Source organism: Chrysemys picta, chromosome 7 (genome assembly GCF_011386835.1).
Source record: "Chrysemys picta bellii isolate R12L10 chromosome 7, ASM1138683v2, whole genome shotgun sequence".
Taxonomy (NCBI): Eukaryota; Metazoa; Chordata; order Testudines; family Emydidae; genus Chrysemys; species Chrysemys picta.
The window spans coordinates 67888430-67908042 of record NC_088797.1 but is presented as its reverse complement, the minus strand read 5'-3'; the positions used below and the strand labels follow the sequence as shown (position 1 = coordinate 67908042).

General features: G+C 41.6%; 1 protein-coding gene across 9 annotated transcripts in view; it reads left to right on the top strand.

Moving 5' to 3' along the window:
* Window positions 1-19613, top strand: part of DLG5 (discs large MAGUK scaffold protein 5) — a 198346-nt gene that overhangs the window by 120659 nt on the left and 58074 nt on the right. For all 9 annotated transcript variants that reach the window (XR_010589194.1, XR_010589195.1, XR_010589193.1 and 6 more), the window contains 3 exons: window positions 7216-7359; window positions 11466-11649; window positions 18294-18553. Coding sequence is in view for 6 of the 9 variants with exons in the window: in XM_008173680.4 (XP_008171902.2) it covers window positions 7216-7359; window positions 11466-11649; window positions 18294-18553 (588 nt within the window). In the remaining 3 variants the exon portion in view is untranslated. The remainder of the gene's footprint in view (window positions 1-7215; window positions 7360-11465; window positions 11650-18293; window positions 18554-19613) is intronic.

Here is a 19613-nt window from a genome sequence, read left to right as displayed (position 1 = left end):
CAGGGCCTGGCGCCTTCGTCAGTCAAGGTGCATCTGGCGGCCATATCGGCCTTCCATCTGCTGGTGCAAGGCCACACGGTATTCTCCCATGCTATGACTGACCGATTCTTAAGGAGTTGGATCATCTCTTCCCATATGTTAGGCCCCTTGTTCCACAGTGGGACCTAAACCTGGTGTTGACCTGTCTCACGGGGGCCCCCATTTAAGCCGCTAGCCATGTGCTCCTGGTCACATCTCTCGTGGAAGGTGGCCTTCCTGGTTGCGATCATGTCAGCTAGGTGGGTCTCAGAACTCAGGGCTCTGACCACAGAGCCCCTGTCCATGGTGTTTCATAAAGATAAGGTCCAGCTCCGCCCACACCCTTCGTTCCTCCCGAAGGTGGTCTCCGCCTATCACATGGATCAGGACATTTTTCTGCCGGTCCTCTGCCCCAAGCCCCATGCGTCCAGTGAGGAGCGCCGCCTCCACACAGTGGATGTGAGATAGGCTCTGGCTTTTTACCTGGAGCGGACTAAGCCATTCAGAAAGTCCTTGCAACTGTTCATCGCCTCGGCCGAGCGCATGAAAGGTCGGCCCATCTCCATTCAGCGGCTCTCCAACTGGATCACCTCGTGCATCCGTACCTGTTATGACCTGGCGGGAATCCCTCCACCACCAATTGTGAAGGCACACTCGACTAGGGCGCAAGTCTCATCGGCTGCCTTTGTCCATGTCCCCATTCAGGACATTTGTAGGGCTGCCACGTGGTCTTCAGTTCACCTCGCATTATGCGATTGTCTCTCAGACCAGGGCGGACACCGGGTTCGGTAGGGCTGTGCTCCATCCCGAGAGTTTGTGAACTCCTTCCCACCTCCAACAGATATAGCTTGGAATCACCTATTGTGGAATACACATGAGCAATCACTCGAAGAAGAAAAGACAGTTACCTTTTCCGTAACTGGTGTTCTTCGAGGTGTGTTGCTCATGTCCATTCCAGATCCCGCACTCCTTTCCCTCTGTCGGAGTTGTCTGGCAAGAAGGAACTGAGGGTGGGGGGAGCGCGCAGTGTCCCTTATACCGCGCCACGGAGCCACCACTCCAGGGTTCGCTGGGGCACTCCCCTAGGGGTACTGCTAGGGGAAAAATTTCCAGTACCCGTGCACATGGTGAGCACGCACACCTATTGTGGAATAGACATGAGCAACACATCTCGAAGAACACCAAGTTACGGAAAAGGTAAGTATTCCTCCCCCACACCCTCCCCCCCGGCTTCGGTGGCCAAACCAAAAAGAAAAAGTAAATAATTATAACATTATATTTGACCCAGAAGGACACATTTTGTTTAGTTTTTGTGGTTTTGCCCTCATTTCCATTTTATTAAAGAATTTGAAGTACAATGCATATGAAAAGTTATTTCAAATGAAAAAGTTAAAACATTTTGTTTTGAAAATGTTGAAACAAAACATTTTATTTTTCAGTTTGTTTTTTTGACCGAAACAATTTGTCAAATGCTTTAAACGTTTTGGTCAACCCAAATCTGTATTTGTTTGGTGAAAAAATGTTTTGTCCTTAAGTTTTCCCCCAGCTCTAAATGTAAATGTTTTTTTGTTAGCTTTTATTATACCTGTGCTTTTCCTTCTGTTTGTGGGTATAGACAGGTAGTATTGACAAACTGAGATCCTGGCGTGTCATGATGGGGGTAGGGGATTAAAAGCACTTCTATAGGAGTGGAGTATGCTGGAAAAGGGGAGTGGTTGCTTCAAAAGTAGGGTGCATGTTGTCATGCCAGAGAGTGCTAGCTGAACTGAGTTCTGAGTTGCCACACATTTAGCTCCTGAAAAGAGAAAAAGCAGTGCCCTGTGATGTGCCAAGTCTGTCTGATACTTGGCATCCTGCTGGGTAAAAGCAGGATTGCTCATGCTAAAGTAACATCTGTCAGTGACTGTGTGTGCATGTACATATGTTGTGCAGCATGTACATGGTGGTGTAGCCAGTATTTGGCTAGAGTTTATGCATTGAAGGAGTATGTTACATGCTTAGAGGTACTACTCTAATTGCCCTTATTCATAATTTTTCCTTAAAGAATTTGAAACACAAAAATGAAAGCTGCATTTGAGAGCTGACAGTACATTGTGTGTAGTCTGTAACAATTACTGCACGTAGAGGGGAGATAGTAAATGTAAACATTTTCAAGCTGCTGGGAGATATTTCCAGCAATAGAGGCACTGGTTATTCGTCTTAGTTTGTATTTCCTTGCTAATGTGACTAGATCCCAATTTTGCCCTGATGTCCAAAGGCAATACCATTGGAATCCAAAGGGAGTTTCAGTGGGGGTTATTTAGTAGAACCTCAGAGTTACGAACACCTCGGGAATGGAGGTTGTTCATAACTCTGAAATGTTCATAACTCTGAACAAAACGTTATGGCTGTTCTTTCTAAAGTTTACAACGGGACATCGATTTAAAACAGCTTTGAAACTTGTGCAGAAGAAAAATGCTGCTTTTAACTATCTTAATTTAAATGAACAAGCACAGAAGGTTTCCTTAGCTTGTCAAATCTTAAACTTTCCCTTTATTTTTTTTTAGTATTTTACTTTTAACACAGTATTGTACTATATTTGCTTCCCCCTGCCCCCACCCCGGTCTCTGCTGCTGCCTGATTATGTACTTCCGGTTCCAAATGAGGTGTGTGGTTGACTGGTCAGTTCATAACTCTGAGGTTCTATTGTATATGAGTCAAATCAGGATTTGACCCATAATTCTTTCACTTTGGATGTATAGATTTGTTTATATTCTTTGAAACTATGACATTTCTATAAAATATAACAAATATCTCTTTAATGAAAATAATCTCCCTGCTCTAGGGAACATACACCTCTACCCCGATATAACGCTGTCCTCGGGAGCCAAAAAATCTTACTGTGTTATAGGTGAAACCGCGTTATATCGAACTTGCTTTGATCTGCCGGAGCACTGCTTTACCACGTTATACCCAAATTCGTGTTATATCGGGGTAGAGGTGTAGTTCTTCAACTTGGGGCAAAGTAAAATTGCCCAGATCTGAACTCTGATCTGACTGATGTATAGTTTTAAAAGGATGTGTATTGCTGTAACAATATGATCTTTGATTTTTTGATCTACAATATAATTCCATCTGCATTTCCACACTGGCGTCAGTTTGTGGGGCTTAAACCTCTAAAATGGCAATATAGAACGTTGTTCTGTTTACAACTGGACCAGCTATCTAGAATACAAGTACCAGCATCATTGTCATTAGCGTCATCTTTTCGTAGGTAGTTAGATTGTGTACACCTGCAGTATTTCTGTGTGTTTATTTCCAGCTGAGTGTTATAAGGTAAGGATTCTAAATATTAACTTTAGCGGAGTTTGAGACATAGGACATTCTTTCTTCACTTTACAGTAAAACAAATGTTTGTTTGCCTTTGAGACAGGCTTATCAGTTGCCTTTTGGTTGAATCTCTCACACTGAAATATTTTGCCACATGTACATTTCTGATTACAAGCTTAATATGAGCATGTGTTAATTGTACTCAATAAACATAGTATATTCACTGGAATTTAAACTGTGCTTCAATTAACATCATTTTAATTACTCTGTTGGACAGATGGTGTCTGCTTTCAATAATTTCATCCTAAAGCCTCATTTAAGTCATACTTGGGTTCTGAATGCTTCTGTCAGAGGGGTAGATAATTGTAGAATGACTTTTATTTTTGGTAACTTGGATTAACATTTTGAAAAGGAAATACTCTCTAACAGTTGATAATGCTGATAACTCATACAGCACTATTAATAAAGGGGTATTCTGCTGCTTGGCATTCTTGATGGGAGAACATGTAAAAATAGTGTTCATGAAAGTCTGGCTTCGTTATTGGAAGTTCATCTGTAATGTGAAGTTCAGTTTTAAATGCTGTTATGATTTGTCAGGCAAGACGGTTGTTCCCAAGACCAGTTTCATGTTGGGAGAGGGGAGTTAGATGCTAAGACACAATCGCTCACTTTATGAGTCCTTCAGTCAAAATATAGCTCTATTCCTTAAATAAATAAATAAAATAAAAGGGCACATTAGTATTGCTCACATACTCCTTGTGAGTCTGTGAATCTTATGTGATCAGTATTTTATTTTTGCTATTCTCACCACTGCAGCTGTGCAAAGACCACTTCCATTCTTCCTCATCAATCGAACTGCCAGCTAAATTTCAGTTCCAGAATCCTTACTGCTGTTTATGTCTGAAGCAGAAAGAATCCTGATTACTTTTCATGCTGAGCTTGCAGTGCTGGCATTTGGAGGGTGGGGAAATGTGCTCTAAAGTGGCAACTAACCAAATTTGATAGGAGACTGAACAGGTTCAAAAAGAAATCAGAGAGTTTCACTCTGCTCTCTTCATTGCCGACTGGCTAGTTTGATTTTTAGGGGACCCAGGAGACAGATCATGTGACTATCAAATGTTTCATTGTGAAACCAGAAAACTCAGTCTTGGAAAAACATTGTGGCTATCCAGAGACAGCAAAGAGTTTAATTTAGAGTTTCTATGGAAGTTTAATGGGCCAAAAACACGTTAGGACAAAATACTGCTAGTTTGGTTTGTTTCCAACACTAAAATTAGTAGAGTTTCACACGACTAGGGGGTTTCCGAAAAAACAATAACTTCCCATCACGCCTTAGCTCAGTAAATGAGTTGTGTGAGAGTTCATGATAAATGAGTCCAATTGCCGGCCAAGGTAGATGATTTTAGTTGTTGTTACTTTTATCCAGTCATTCTGATATAATTTTAAATTCTGGTCTCTGAAGTCACCTTGATTTAGAGTGGCTTGTAATTTGCACATCTCAGTAGAGGCTATTAATGGTGTGTTTTCTTTAAAATGAGCATGATTATTTTATGTGAATAAAATAAAACTCCTGGAGTATTTAGTAGAAGCATGTCTGATGTATACAGTTAAATTTGAGTCTTTGAAATCTTTATATCCTTCGTTTGTAATAGCTTAAAATATGATCATAACACTTCAACAGATGTTCAATTTAGCAGCATGAGTTGGATAAATTATGCTGTCACAGATGCATGCACTTGTTACCCATTTGAAATTCATTGAGGAGATCAGGGCTTGCAGGCTAACCCAGGAAAGCAGAGTCAACTGTGACTGACTGAATTATGTAGCAGGAAAGTTCTGTTCTGTAAATAATTCTGTTGTCCCTGGGAGAGGTATCTGGGTTGTTAATATACATTTGAGTTGTTGTTAAAGAAAATAATCTCTTTATAATAATTACATCTCTTTACAGTGTGTGTGTGTGAAGTGGGTAGGGTGCCAGTCTGAGACTCTTCAGAGCCAGGTTCAGGTCCCTGTTCTGCCATAGAGCCCGTGTGACTTTCGGCAAGTCGCTTGGCCCAGGTCTACACTACAAACTTGCGTTCATATAACTACGTCACTATGGAGTGTGGAAAATGCCCGCCCCTGTGCGATGCAATTATACTGACCGAACTCCCAGTGTAGATATCGCTACAGCAGGGGTGGGCAAATTACGGGCCGGATCCGTCCCCTCAGCGCTTTGGATCCGGACCGCGGGATTGCCCCCCTGGCACCGCAGGCCAGCACCACTTCCCTGCGGCCCCCGGGCCGGGGGGGGGGGGGGGGGGGGCAGAGGGCTCCGTGCATTGACCTTCCCTCCAGACACTGCCCCCCGCAGCTCCCATTGGCCGGGAACAGGGAAACATGGCCAATGGGAGCTTCGGGGGAGGTACCTGAAGGCGTGGCAAGGGCAGCGCACACGGAGTCCTCCACCTCCCCACCCCCCCAGGGGCTGCAGCGCTTCCTGGAGTGGCGCAGCATGGGGCCAGGACAGGCAGGCAGGAAGCGCGCCGCTGCCAGCCCGGCGCCGCTTTAGGTAAGCGGTGCCGGGCTGGAGCCCGAACCCCACCCCCCAACTCCCTACCTGCACCCCAACCCCCTGCCCTGAGCCCCCTCCCGCAGTCCGCACCCCTCCTGCACCCCTGCCCTGAGCCCCCTCCTACACCCCACACCCCTCCTCTGCCCTAATCCCTTGCCCTGAACCCTTTCCTGCACACCGCACCCCCTCCCGCACCCCAGCCCTGCATACAATTTCCCCACCCAGATGTGGCTCTCAGCCCAAAAAGTTTGCCTACCCCTCCACTACAGTGTCAATGGAAGGGCTTCTCCTGTCGTCATAGCTACCACCTCTTGGGGAGCTGCAGCTGCACTGCTGCAGCCCTGTAAGTGTACAAAAGCCCTTGTATCTCCTGTGCTTCCATTTCCCATCTGTAAAACCGGGATAAGTACTTCTACCTCACAGGGGTGTTGTAAGGATAAATAAATTCAAGACTGAGAGGTATTTAAATATTTTGGTAACAGTAGCATTATAAGTACTTAAGAGCCTCTTTTCTTCTAGGGTGCAGATCTTGCTTCAGTTCTTCATAGGACCTTAATACTATAAACCCTCCCAAAAATACAGTTTGTGCCAAATGTGATAGTTGGCTTTTTAAGTGGGATATTCCATAGCAAGCTCACTAAACCTGTGCTCTGTGATTCTACTGACTACCACTTGATTTCTGGGCAAAATGTTAACACTGCTAACATTGTAGCTAAGAAAGTCTGAATTGTTTTAATTCTTTCCTACGTTTTTGAGGCTGCGTCTCTCCTCACGTTTCCACAGTATTTGAGATATTTGAACTCTGGTTTACATGGGGCTGCTAGAGTGTGTTTTAACTGAGGGGTGCTCCAGTCCCAAATGGACTCCTCACCCTCTAGTGCACCAAACCCTAGAGTTGGTGGCCTTCAGGGTAAGTTGCTATCCTAGTTTTTTTCCAGAGCAGGGGGTTGGCTGGGTGGGGTTTTAGAAGTGACTGCTGCCAAGAAGCATTGAATCAATTTGTAATTGTGTTCAATTAAAAAAAAAAACTTTATGCATGTTCTAAGGGACTTCTGATAGCACACTTTAAAAATCTAAACATGTAATGACCTTCTGTATGCAGAAATTAATGGTGTAGAAGGAGAATTGCCTTTTTTTCAATTGCAGCATATTGACACAGGGTCAGTCTTGAATAATTGATTTGTCACTGTAATCGATTCTAAATAGTGTAACTTCTTAAAGCAATATCTCAAGATTTTGAGTGATTACTTGCTAATAGTAACTGGATAGTCACTTCACAAATCTCCACTGATGTAATAATTGAAGTCTGGTTTTATTTTTCCCTTCCATGGCAGGCCTAGTCCAAAACCAAGTCATGATTATGAAAGATTGAAGATCCAATGTATGAAAGCCATGTCAGACCTGCAGTCTCTACAGAATCAACATACGAAGACACTAAAAAGATGTGAAGAAGCAGCAAAAGAGGCAGATTTTTATCAGTAAGTAACACAAAAAAGGTAGGAGTGAAAACTTTCTCTTCACTGGTTCACGAGCAGTGCTTAGACAAGTTTAGTAGTGCTGTAATTATTAGTGCTGGTCTGCCAAAAGTGTTTCAGTCTGGTCGATCATGAGATATTGAATCTTTTAAAATATGGCAATTTTAAATTACATCATTCTTGCCACCATCTTGCATTTCTTACTGTTTTAATCGCAACGTTTTGTGAACTTCTACAGTCAAAGGTTTTTATTATTTTATTTATTTCACCTACTGTGAAAGGTGGAGTTCTGTGATTTCAGAAGGGGAAAAGCATTGGTTTTGATCTTTAGGGATCTTTTAGTAGCAACTTCTAAAGCCATGATGGAATTGTGGTTTAGTGGAGTGGAGCAAGGCAAACTAGTAACAAAAGTGTGATTGAGATTGGACATTTCATGATCCGGCCAGTCTAAAAATAGAAGGTGGGATTTTAAAATGGGTTCTGCATTGGCCTGATTCCGCTTCCATTGAAGTCAATGGGAGTTTGAACACTTTGAGAGCAGAGTTAGACCATCAATGAGCACTTGTGAAAATGTGGTGAAGTTGTGGGGAGAAGTTTCCAGCATCTGCTTGTAGCTCTGATGATGATCAAGATATTGGACTTGAAACCAGATACTCGTGCAACAATGAACGTGACATGTACGTGATCTTAGACCAGTCTAATTTTTATTAATTGGAAAGGTATTCCTCTTTAAGAAAAAAAAATGAGGCAAATACACCTCTACCCCGATATAACGCTGTCCTCGGGAGCCAAAAAATCTTACCGTGTTATAGGTGAAACCGTGTTATATCGAACTTGCTTTGATCCACCGGAGTGCGCAGCCCCGCCCCCCCGGAGCACTGCTTTACCGTGTTATATTCGGGTAGAGGTGTATTATGTTGGAAGTAGCTTTAAGGCTAATGTTCTCTAATGGTGCACCATGCAGAATTGATAAGTTTGTAACAATCTGGGAATGACATTGTCTGATTTGGATGGCTTAGTACTGTCGCTCTTACACCGTCAGCAGGCAAAATTTGAAAAAATGTTAGTAAGAAAAGTCACCATGTGCAAACTAAGTGCGCTGCATGGCTATTTGCCGGAGAGATTTGTTGATCCCGTCTGTCCACTTGATTTTGCTTTGAAGAAGGAAAATGGAGGAACAATAGCAGATCCTTGCAACACACTATTTTACCCCTTTATACCTTTGTCATTATCTAAGGATCCTTCAGAGCTGGTTTGTTTCTTATTTATTAGATGTCAGCTCCACGAGATCACAAGCCTGAGACACTGTCCTTAGTGCTCTTTCCAAATTGTTCTGCTTGCTAATAAATTCTAGACGAAGCTACAGATGTCTTTATTTTTAGTCAGATCCCCGTAGCTGCTTTTTCTGTGCACGTGAAAGGCTAATGTAAAATGTTTGCACTCCTTGAAGTGATAGTAGAGTTTTATTTCCCTCATTTGCAAACCACAGTTCTATAATCTGTGTGATTATAATGTTTTGTGTTGTTTTTGTTTTATATCAGTATGAAGGGATTTTAATGATTTAAATTTTACTTGGGGACAAAAGGCTGTTGAGAGTGATTAATCTATTGTAATTGCACTCAAGTACGCAAGTACACTAAGAATATTATTTTCTCTGAGGAACAGCAGTTTTGGCTTTTACAAAATGACAAATGCAAGGCAATAAGCTTGCACTAAGTATTCTATAAGACTAGGTACTCTATGAGACTATCTGGCCAGCAAAAAACCCAGCACTTTTTATTGTCTCAGAGGTAAGCCCACTTTTCCCCAAATGAACTTTTATTAAGATTTGGATAAATAGACTCCTTATCTGCCACTTCAGATAGACCTGTGGGCCTCCCCTCTGCCCACCCTCCCCCCATAGAAGCTCAAATTAAAAACACATCCTTGGGCATGTTTCCTGCAATCTTATCTCTTCTGTTCCTCCTGGTCCCTTCAGCGTCTTTGCAGGTCTCCTTCCTTTGAAGATATTAAGACTGGAATAAGAATTGTGGGATCCACCAAATCCTGCGGGCTTTTTGGGTCCTGGTTTCTTTGCATTTAAAAATCACACGCTTTAGGAGAGTATGATCAGCAATGTTTCCCAAGTCGGGAATGTGAGACACCTTGGGTGCAATGGCAGCTAAGGCCCAGCAGGAATCTTGTCTGCCATGTCTGTTAAGCCCTTTTTGACTGGTTCCTCTTAGTCAGTGGTTCTCAAACTTCCGTACTGGTGACCCCTTTCACACAGCAAGCCTGAGTGTGATACCCCCCTCCCCCTTATAAATTAAAAAAATGTTTATATATATTTAACACCATTATAAATGCTGGCTGCAAAGCGGGGTTTGGGGTGGAGGTTGACAACTTGCGACCTCCCTCCCCCCCCATGTAATCCCCCTGAGGAGTCGTGACCCCCAGTTTGAGAACCCTGCTCTAAGTTGAATGAAGACTAATTGGGAGCTAGAGGCCTGTTATTAGGGTGTTAGGGATAGGTGTTTCAGGGAACGACAGAGCTTGCCAAGGAATTTGCTAAGTTTAGAACCAAGCCTTACTCAAGTATAGATACTTTCTGCTTTATTAATTTATCTTAGTATGTGTCCTGCAGACTCTGAGTTTAGCAAGTTCTGGATGCTGAACCAAAATCTTGAAAGTTTGGCACTACCCTGGTTTCAACAGAACTTTTATCCAAGTTGGCCTGTGTTTTCAAGTGACTAGTGATTTTGGATGTCTAATCCAAGACACCTAATTTTGAGGCCTATGCATAAAATCATGTTTTGTCCTGTGAATTATTCTTGAAGCTATTTTGGAAGAGAGTAGATGGAGTTCTCTAGTCGGGGTTGACTTTAACATTGTATTAATTGTGGTAGCACCTAGGAACCCCAATCATGGCCCAGGACCCCGTTGTGTTAGGTGCAGTACAAATACAGAACAAAAAACAAGCCTGCCCTAAAGGACTTGCAATCTACGTAAAATCTGAATAGCAGATGCTGAGATCAGTCAGACCCAGGTGTAAGGATTGCATATATTTAGTCTTGTAAAAATAATTTACCAAAGGCTTAATTTTTTGCCTAAGTTATTGCCACATTTTTTTAGTTTGATGATTTCTGTAAGCTCTCCATTGGGTTATTTTGTACAGGAAATGTAGCTCACTTACTTCTTATGAAAGGAGTGGGAGTACAAAGTTCACTTATAATATAGAACAGTTCTACAGATTTTTTTTAATTGTAAATTTGATTCCAATCATTTAAAAAAAAAAAAAAAAAAAAAAAGAGAAACTACAGGCAGCAGCAATTTTATTATAGGGACTTTGAACAGATCCCTGGTAGGTGAGAGAGTTAGGTCTGAATCACTTTGTTTCAACAATAAAACCTGGCCACATCTTATTGTCTTTCTTTTCTCTAAACTGCAACTTAATACAATTTAATTATTTCTTGGTCTGCTCCAACAGCAATGTGCTTTAAAGTTGGGCTGCTGCACTGAATTAGAGTTTGAATTCTATCCTCAATAATGTGACTTAGTTGTGATTTTAATTGTGAATATAAACCTGTCAACTATTACAAGCAATATACCCAATTTGGGATAACAACTGGTAGCTTTACCTGCTTAAAAAGGTTCCAAGATATTTTTGAAACAAAAGCAAACAAGCAGAAAGCTTTTTCTACTTTATTGATGTCTTGTTCTACTGTATTGTATTGTGTTGTTCAAATATGTGGCTAATTTATTGTGCCTGATCTTGTAAGCCCAGGGACACAATTTCTGTGCCTGTTTAGTAGTTTGCTTGTTGAAATGGTCTACTGGGGTGGGCTGCTTGTTCTACATAAATCTATAATATATCTGTTTTAATGCTGCACAGAGCTTTCAAATCACTTAACTCTAGAAGGTCTCTGGTTGTGCTGCCTGTCTTTCTTTCTGTAGGATTTAGCTGGCACATGGCATTTGGAATATTCAGATCTGAAGAAATGAGTTAGTTAATTTCATCTGCCTTTTTTAATTTGAAACTTTGACTTGGTTTGATATGGATTAGTGCATCGGCATGAAGAGGGCTTCCTGTGAAGTTTTTATCTAAGTGCTCTTTCTTTGTGACATTCTAGTACCTTGCATAGTCGACTGCTGAGTGACCAGTCACAGCTGAAGGAGGACATGGATACCTTGAAGAGGAAGAATACGCAGTTGGTGCGAGAGCATAACCATCTCCAACAATCATGTGAGGAAATGAAGAGACTTCATGATGAGGATCAGAAAGAGATAACAGACCTACGCAGCCAGCAACAGCAGGTAGCCTGCAGATCTTGGCATGAATGCTATGAGCGGCTGTTTAATGTTTTCATGGAATGTAAAGCATTGCATGGCTGGCCTACCACTTACCTTTCTTTTTACCATTGAACCAATTGGAGTGATTTTCCCTAATCTGACAGCGCAAGTCACAAAACTGCCATTTAAAACACAATGGTAGTGTGTACATTTAATTATCATTGTTCTCTGATAAGTGACTCTCTAAAATTGACCTTGTGTGGGGTTCCTTCTTCCTTGTGTTTCAGTGTCTCTGGATCTAGTGTCTTTTAGTTAGAAAAGTCTTTTTACTTTTAAAACCTGCAAACTTGGATCTGCAATATGAAGTGTCTTTCAGCAGCTAGTAGGATGAGGAGTTGCACTACTTACCTCTCCCAAAAAACCCAAAAGGAGACTACTTACTCTCCGGTAGTTTAGCAGTGTCAGCTGGGATTGACTGGGAGCTTTGATGTGTGTGAGGGGAATTGTGGCATGGGGACGTGAAAGGAGGAGGAAGGGTATGGGTTGGTGTGGATTGAGGTTATGATGAGTGGATTTAGGAGGAAGGAGAGAACCGTGTGTGTGAGAGAGGGAATAAGGACTGGAAGAGATGAATAGACTCATAGATTTTAAAGTCAGAAGGGACCATCATGATCATATAGCCTGACCACCTGCACATTGCAGGCCACAGAACCTCACCCACTCACTTCTGAACTAGACCCCTAACTTCTGGCGGAACAACTGAAGTCCTCAAATCGTGATTTAAAGACTTCAAGTTACAGAGACTCCACCATTTACACCAGTTTTTAAACCTGTAAGTGACCCATGCCCCATGCTGCAGAGGAAGGCAAAACAACCAGAACCCCAGGGTCTCTGCCAATCTGACCCCAGGGGAAATTCCTTTCCGACCCCAAATTTGGCACTCAGTTAGACCCTGAGCATGTGGGCAAGACTCACCAGCCAGACCCCTGGGAAAGAATTCTTTGTAGTAACTCAGAGCCCTCCCCATCTAGTGTCCCATTACCGGCCATTGAAGCTATTTGCTGCTAGCAGTCGTAGATTGGCTATATGCCATTGTAGGCAGTGTCATCATACCATCCCCTCCATAAACTTACCAAGCTCAGTCTTGAAGACAGTTAGGTTTTTTGCCCCTACTGCTCCACTTTGGGAGCTGTTCCAGAACTTCACTCCTCTGATAGTTAGAAACCCTAATCTAATTTGCAGCCTAAACTTGTTGATGGCCAGTTTATATCCATTTATTCCTTTGTCCACATTGGCACTTAACTTAAATAACTCCTCTTCTTCCTGGTATTTATTCTGCAATTGAGAGACTGTGAGGATAGGGAGGAGAAAACACTGTACAAAGAGAGAAATATGGAGAGTAGGAAAGCAAGGGAATCCATTATTAGACACTACAGACAAGTTAGACTGAGGGACAACTTAAGGAACATATGAAAAGACTTGCCAAGACATTCTTTTCATTTAATAGATATTTTCTCTCATATGCATAGATGATCTAGACATAGAATGTATGGAATATTATCAGTAAAAAAAAATCCACATTCTTTTAAACTCCCCTCAGTCAGCCAGAGGCAGATATTAAATATACCTTCGAGACATTACTCAGAGTGCCTGTGTCTGTCTGCTCCTACCAGCCCAGCCTTGCTCTTACAGATTGGTTGCCCCTCACAAGTACCTTTCTTTGTGTAGCCTTAGAATCCAGTGTAAAATCTGTTTACCAGTGAGTTGTGGATTTACCTTGTTTATAATTGCTCTCTATGCTCCCCTCCTTGTTTGCCAGTAAAATAAAAGGGAGCTGTCCCTTAGTATCTTGGTAAAAAAATCACTGGCTTTTAATTTATCTGTACTAGTAGGAAATGTTTTTGAAGCATCAATTAATCGTAAAGAGGAATTGGGATTACATAAACTGTTAAATAAGAAGGATGTTTGACATCAACAGACCCAAATGTCTGAGTTTAACACTGATTTGTCATTTTAAAATGTCTGTGTTTTAAAAATGGGTGCCTAAACTTAGGCTCCTAAATTCATATTTAAGCCCCTAAATAAGTGGCCCAATTCTCAGAAGTGCTGAGCACTCAGCTCTGTGCCTCTGTTCCAAAGCCCTTTGAAGTCAGTGGAAATACTGATTGCAGCCCATCCTGAAAAGACAATGGATAGGACTACTTTTGGCTACGAGTATTTTGGGTGGAGGTGTTGGGTTTAGTCTGATATTTTTGGGAATAGGAATTTATATATAAATATGTTACCATAACCTCATTTCAACCCTCAGGCAAAATTTCAGCCTTAAGAGACTTATAATTGAATTACATGCCCCTTAACTTAAGGGTTTACAATGAAAACGCAACACAAGTTACAGCATTGCTTTCTGCCAGAATAACAATGAATTAAAGCGTATCAGTACTGACTTGATAATTTTGGGCACATTGTTAATAGTTAATTGTTGACTGTTTATTCATCATTCTTGAAATCACATCATACTCATAGTAACAAAGTTGAGAGCTTTTTAAAAATAAAACTGTTCTCAGAGTTGACCCTTTCCTAATATGAAGAAAGAACTCTGGATAATTATAATTTTTAGTCATGCTAAATCTAATTTAAAGGCTTATAATAATGAAAAAAGAATGGCTTTTGTCCCTTGATCTTTAGGTATTTCTTGGGACAGGAATAGCTGTGGGCATGCAAAAGTGCAGCCTGTGTTTATATTGTGAAAGCATCACAAAAAATGAGTGGCAGTTTTTCTTTCTCCCAGTGACACCTTTAAAGGTTAGGGGAATGATTGAACAAAGTTTGGTTATTTAGGTTCACAGACACTATTCAGTTAGAACAATACTACAGGTTGATTAATGCTTTTAAACTTCAAACTTAAAAAAAGAGCTTTTGCAGGGATGAAAGAATGGATGTTTCTAACAATTAAGCAGTCTCAACACCAAGGTGCTTGGTTTTTTAATCGTAGTAAAGTTCACACGCTAGGGAGAAAAATAGGCAAAATAGGCTGGCAGAAAAAACAACCTGGAAGTGGCAGAGAGTCCATGGTTCGTTTACAGAAAAGGGATCATTTAGTTAGAACAGTTACAGTAACATGTAGAATGGATAAATAGATGGCTTTGCCTAACTCTGTGGGCTGATTCATGAGACAAACTTTAAAGTCAAATGGTTAAGCTTCAGAAGCAAAGTCTATACAAACAAAAATAATTACTTGCCAGGCTTGAAGGGTAAAAGTCAAAATAAGCTATACAGACTGAGGTGTTTACCATGTTTTTAGTTGGGTTTTTATTGGTTTGTTTCTTTGTGGGTGTTTTTGTTTGTTCTTTTTATTAACTTCGTATTTTGTCTTGCTCGTTTCCTCTGATATCAGGTTAACTTGAAGGGGTGCTCCTATACATCTTTGTATGTGAAACAGTTAGGACTACAGAAGTTTGGATTTTTATTCCCTGCTCTGCTATACTACAGACTCGCTATGCGAGTTTGGTCAAGTCACTTACCCTTTCTGTGCCTTAATTTCTCACTCTGTAAAATGGTAATGTGAAACCTACCACAGAATGGCATCAGCTTTAATGTTTGTCCAGCAATTGGAGATTCTTTGATGGGAAGCACAGCATAAAGTCGGAGTGTTATTACTATCATTTATTTTTGCAAAATAATTTAATATTGTGCGAACTTCATCATTACCCTTTTCAAAGAAATTTTGTTACTCTAACAGTGAGAAACGTGTGTGGCTCCTTTTCTTGGTGTGTCAGTGTGAATCATGTTGTCCTGAAGGAATGCCAACAGTCTTATCTCAGTCTTTGTCACTTTGAATCTGGATTAATCTAATTCTATTTTTGACGGTCTCTCTGACATGTCATGCCATCACCAGACTGTAGCAAAACACAGCAGCCCAACTGCTTGAGAAACAAAAACTGTTGATTAAATGACTCCTACTGTGTGGGATTGCCCTTGATTTCCTGTATAGCAGCTGCCTGGCCTTTAAGTTTCTACTGCTCACGTATGAGGTTTTCGTTGCCATGGCTGTACCCTTGGGTCCAGCTTGGACTATTTACTCTTCCCCGTATTGGGGCTTTGGATGGGAGATTTTCCTTATTACTACGCTTCCTGTTTGTGGCATTTTCTCTTTTCTTCCCTTCCTCCCTCCAAACTCCATTTGCATTTTAAAGCCTTTGACTAAGTTTAAAATAAACTCCTGCTATCTTTGGACTTGTCTTTTCTCTTTCAGTTTACTTAATCTGATAGTTGTTTAAGACATTGTCAATGAGAAGGGGCCCCATACATTTTAGGCTGTGAGAAAATGTTTGCTTCTGTCTGAGAGTTTCAAATATTCAGCTCCTAAGTTTGGTTTCAGTACCATTTGTTTTCGTTTTTCAGTAAACTTTGTTTTTCTTGGACAGTTCAGTGATGGTCAAGGCCCCAATTCAGGAAAACATCCCAACTCAGTAACGGCCCTTCAGCATGTGTTTATAATTAAGCATGTGCTGAAGTCCACTATTTAAAAAGTGTGTGCCCCTAAATATGGGTGGACAAAAGAACGTGCTGATGTTATTTCCTCAATCACATCCTAAGGCCTCAGTTCAGCAAGGCACTGAATCATGTGCCTACTTTAAGCATATGAGTAGTGCCCCAGAAGTAAATGGGACTACACACGAGCTTGAAATTAGGCACATGATTAAGTCATTGCTGAATTGGGACTCTGTTACGTCCAAATTGTCAAGTTGACTTGTAACCAAACAGCTCACAGTTCTGGTCAGTTGGGTTTTTGTACCTTTAGGTTTGTTAAAGGGAACAGTGTCAGGATAAAAATCAGACTGTTAGGAACCTCACTTTCTCACCTGTGTGGTTGTGATGCATAAGATCAGCTTTATCAAGCTGCAATCTGTGGGTTACTGGTGATCTACAGAGAGCTGGCAGTCACATAAAGTTGGTAGCTGCTACTCATTTCCAGCTGCTTCTCCAAGAGGCTAGGCGTCTCAATGTAAAGAGGAGCCTGAGCATGTGTAGAAGCAGCAGGAATTAAGGAGCCAGCAATGACTATAATTAGGGCTCCATGTCTGTCTCAGAGGTCACGGAAGTAATGGATTCCGTTACTTTCCGTGGCCTCTGTGACTTCTGCAGCGGCCAGTGTGGCTGACCCCAGGGCCTCCCAAGCAGCTGGCTCCAGGGACAGCCACACCAGCTGCTGCTGGAGCGGCTCTGCAGCCACTTGCTTGGGCGGCCCTACAGCCAACTCCTCCGGCTGTTGCTCGGGTGGCCCCAGGCAGCTGGCCCTGGGGATCGCCTGAGCAGAGGTCCCAGGTGCAGCTGGAACAGCCACTGCTCCGTAGCCCCGTCAACTGGTGCCACTGCCCACCCTCGGGCAGCGACGCTCCCCTCCCCAAGATTTAGTCAGGGGTATTTTTAGTAAAAGTCAAGGACAGGTCAAGGGCCATGAATTTTTGTGTATTGCCTGCGACCTGTCCATGACTTTTACTAAAAATACCCATGACTAAATCGTAGCCTTATCTATAATTGCCAAGAGAGTGTTGGGCAATTGCAAATTGTATCCTAGTAGTCTGTGTGATCATGAACGGGAGGGGAAGTGATCCACAAGATTTCTCTCTGTATTTGTGGTCCTTGCAACGAAACTGTCAGCACTGTCTCCTTAGAGCAGTGGTGGGCCACCTGCGGCCCGCATGTTGCACGCAGCCTGTCATGGTAATCCGCTGGCAGGCCGCCAGACAGTTTGTTTACATTTACACGGCCGCCGGCAGCTCCCAGTGGCTGTGGTTTGCCATTCCCAGCCAATGGGAGATGCAGCAAGTATTTTATGAAAGTATTCCTTTTAAGTTTCTCTAGTACCCTCCTTAAATGCATCTAAACTTTAGGCTAGATTTGACCCTTTTAAACATAACACTTAGTGGTTTTAGGACAAAATAATCTAGCTATGGGTAGCTTTCTGAACAAATGCTTCTTTACTAGATGTTTTTTAGATGAAATAACGATGAATATTGAAATGCATGACTGCATGTAAATCTTACCCAGACTAGCCTTTCATCTCTTGAAACTTAAGTTATTTGAGTTTGAGTTGTCGTTGTGAGTGAGACTGGTAAAATGAAGTATTAATCACTGTTATCACAGCTTCCAAAGTTATGTTTTGGGGGAGTGTTTTATAATTTGGCAGTTGAAATGTGGAAAAGTTATTATCAATATTTATTCAACTAGTAATAGTAAACTAACTTTTATTATCTCCTTGTCTAGTGTTGTGGGGTTTTTTTGTTTGTTTGTTTTTAAGACCCATGTGTTAAAACTAACTAGTGGTACCTTTTTTGCCCTTTTATTTAGATTGCTTGTCTATAGCAAAACAATTTTTATAGGACTATTGATATAGTCATGTTTTTCCATCTAAATTTATTGAATGTGGGTATTACCAACCTGAAGGTAAGAATCTTGTATGTAGAGATTTCCTTTTCAAAATGGCCTAATTCAACTTAAATGTTTTTTCATGGACATTGAGTTTGAGGAGAAAAGTAGCTGTAAGCAAAAAACATTTAGTTTTCATATATTAACAGGTCTCCTAAGATATTCATCTTACTTAAAAACAAGTGAAAAGTCTCTTATATCTACCTCTTACTGAAATTATCCTTTTGTTTCTTTCTTAGGTTATGAAACAGAATGGATCCTCAGAGATACTAAATAAACTCTATGATACAGCAATGGACAAGCTAGAAGGTGTGAAAAAGGATTATGATGCGTTAAGGAAACGGTACAATGAGAAGATAGCAAGCCACAATACAGACCTTAGCCGGCTAGAACAGACTGAGGAGGAGAACAGGCGTCTTCAGAAGCAGATTGACATGTTAATGAAACAGAGGGACACAGCAATACATGTCCAGCAGCAGTATTCCTCCTCTCTTAGAAGGTATAGGCAGCTTTTGGTGGTTTGTGTACATTGTGTAGGCGATACCAGTTCTGCTGCGAGTGGCATTTTAAAAAGATGTTTAGAAAAATACTGGTTTATGTTACCATTTGTGTATCTACAGTGGAAGGCACCTTAATGAGTATACAAAAAGAACTCCACACACCATCCCGCACAACTTCAGGGACTAAAAATCATTGAGAGGAAATGATTGTCCTGCCCAACCTTTCCCAGGATTATGTTTTTATCTATGTGAAATCCTGTAAAAACTGTCCTTCGGTTCATCTAAGAAAACTTGTGGTTCATAGTGGTTTATTTTTCCCTCTGAGCTGTACTTGACTCCTATCTAAGGGGAGTCAAATGTACATTCAAGGATATATTAGGTGTTATCAAACCTGAAATGTTTGGGGCTTAGTTTGCTGGGTTTAATGAACTCTACTCAATAGATGATGAATCCAGAGTTCTTGTTCTGGGAGTGGAGTTTTCGCTAATGAAGAGGGCCCCATGCCTGGAGAAAACCTTCATGGTGCTGTAAATGTATCTCAGAATGCATGCTGGTCTCCAGTGGTGCTGCAGCCTGACCGCATCATGGGTTAGAGTCTGCTGAACAGAAGCCCTCGAGGGTGTGTCTTCACTAGGAAACTTCTGACCTGTTCTTTAGCAGGGCTGTCAGCTGGGTAATGCCAGTACAGAGTGGGCACAGGCATTTTTAGCACCATGTCATCTAACTCTACCCTGCGCCTGGCTTACGCGAGAGCTTGAATGGCTTACACTATTGCTTAAAAGGGGGTCAGAAATGTACAAGTGTAGAAAAGGCCTGAAAAGGATGTGTGGGGGTGAGTTGGGGGTGCCATGGGTTTTTCCTGCCATAAATCCATAAATTAGGGATAACCACATTCCTTATGAGGGTCAGAGCTGAAAGTCTAAAATTTTCTCTCTCGGTTTTCCAAGTTCCTCCCATCGTCCGTGAACACAGAACTCTCTGTTAGCTGGGATTAGGGCTGCGGCATGGACACATTTGCATTGCCATTTATGTATCTGTGATGCATCAGAAGTTTAAACC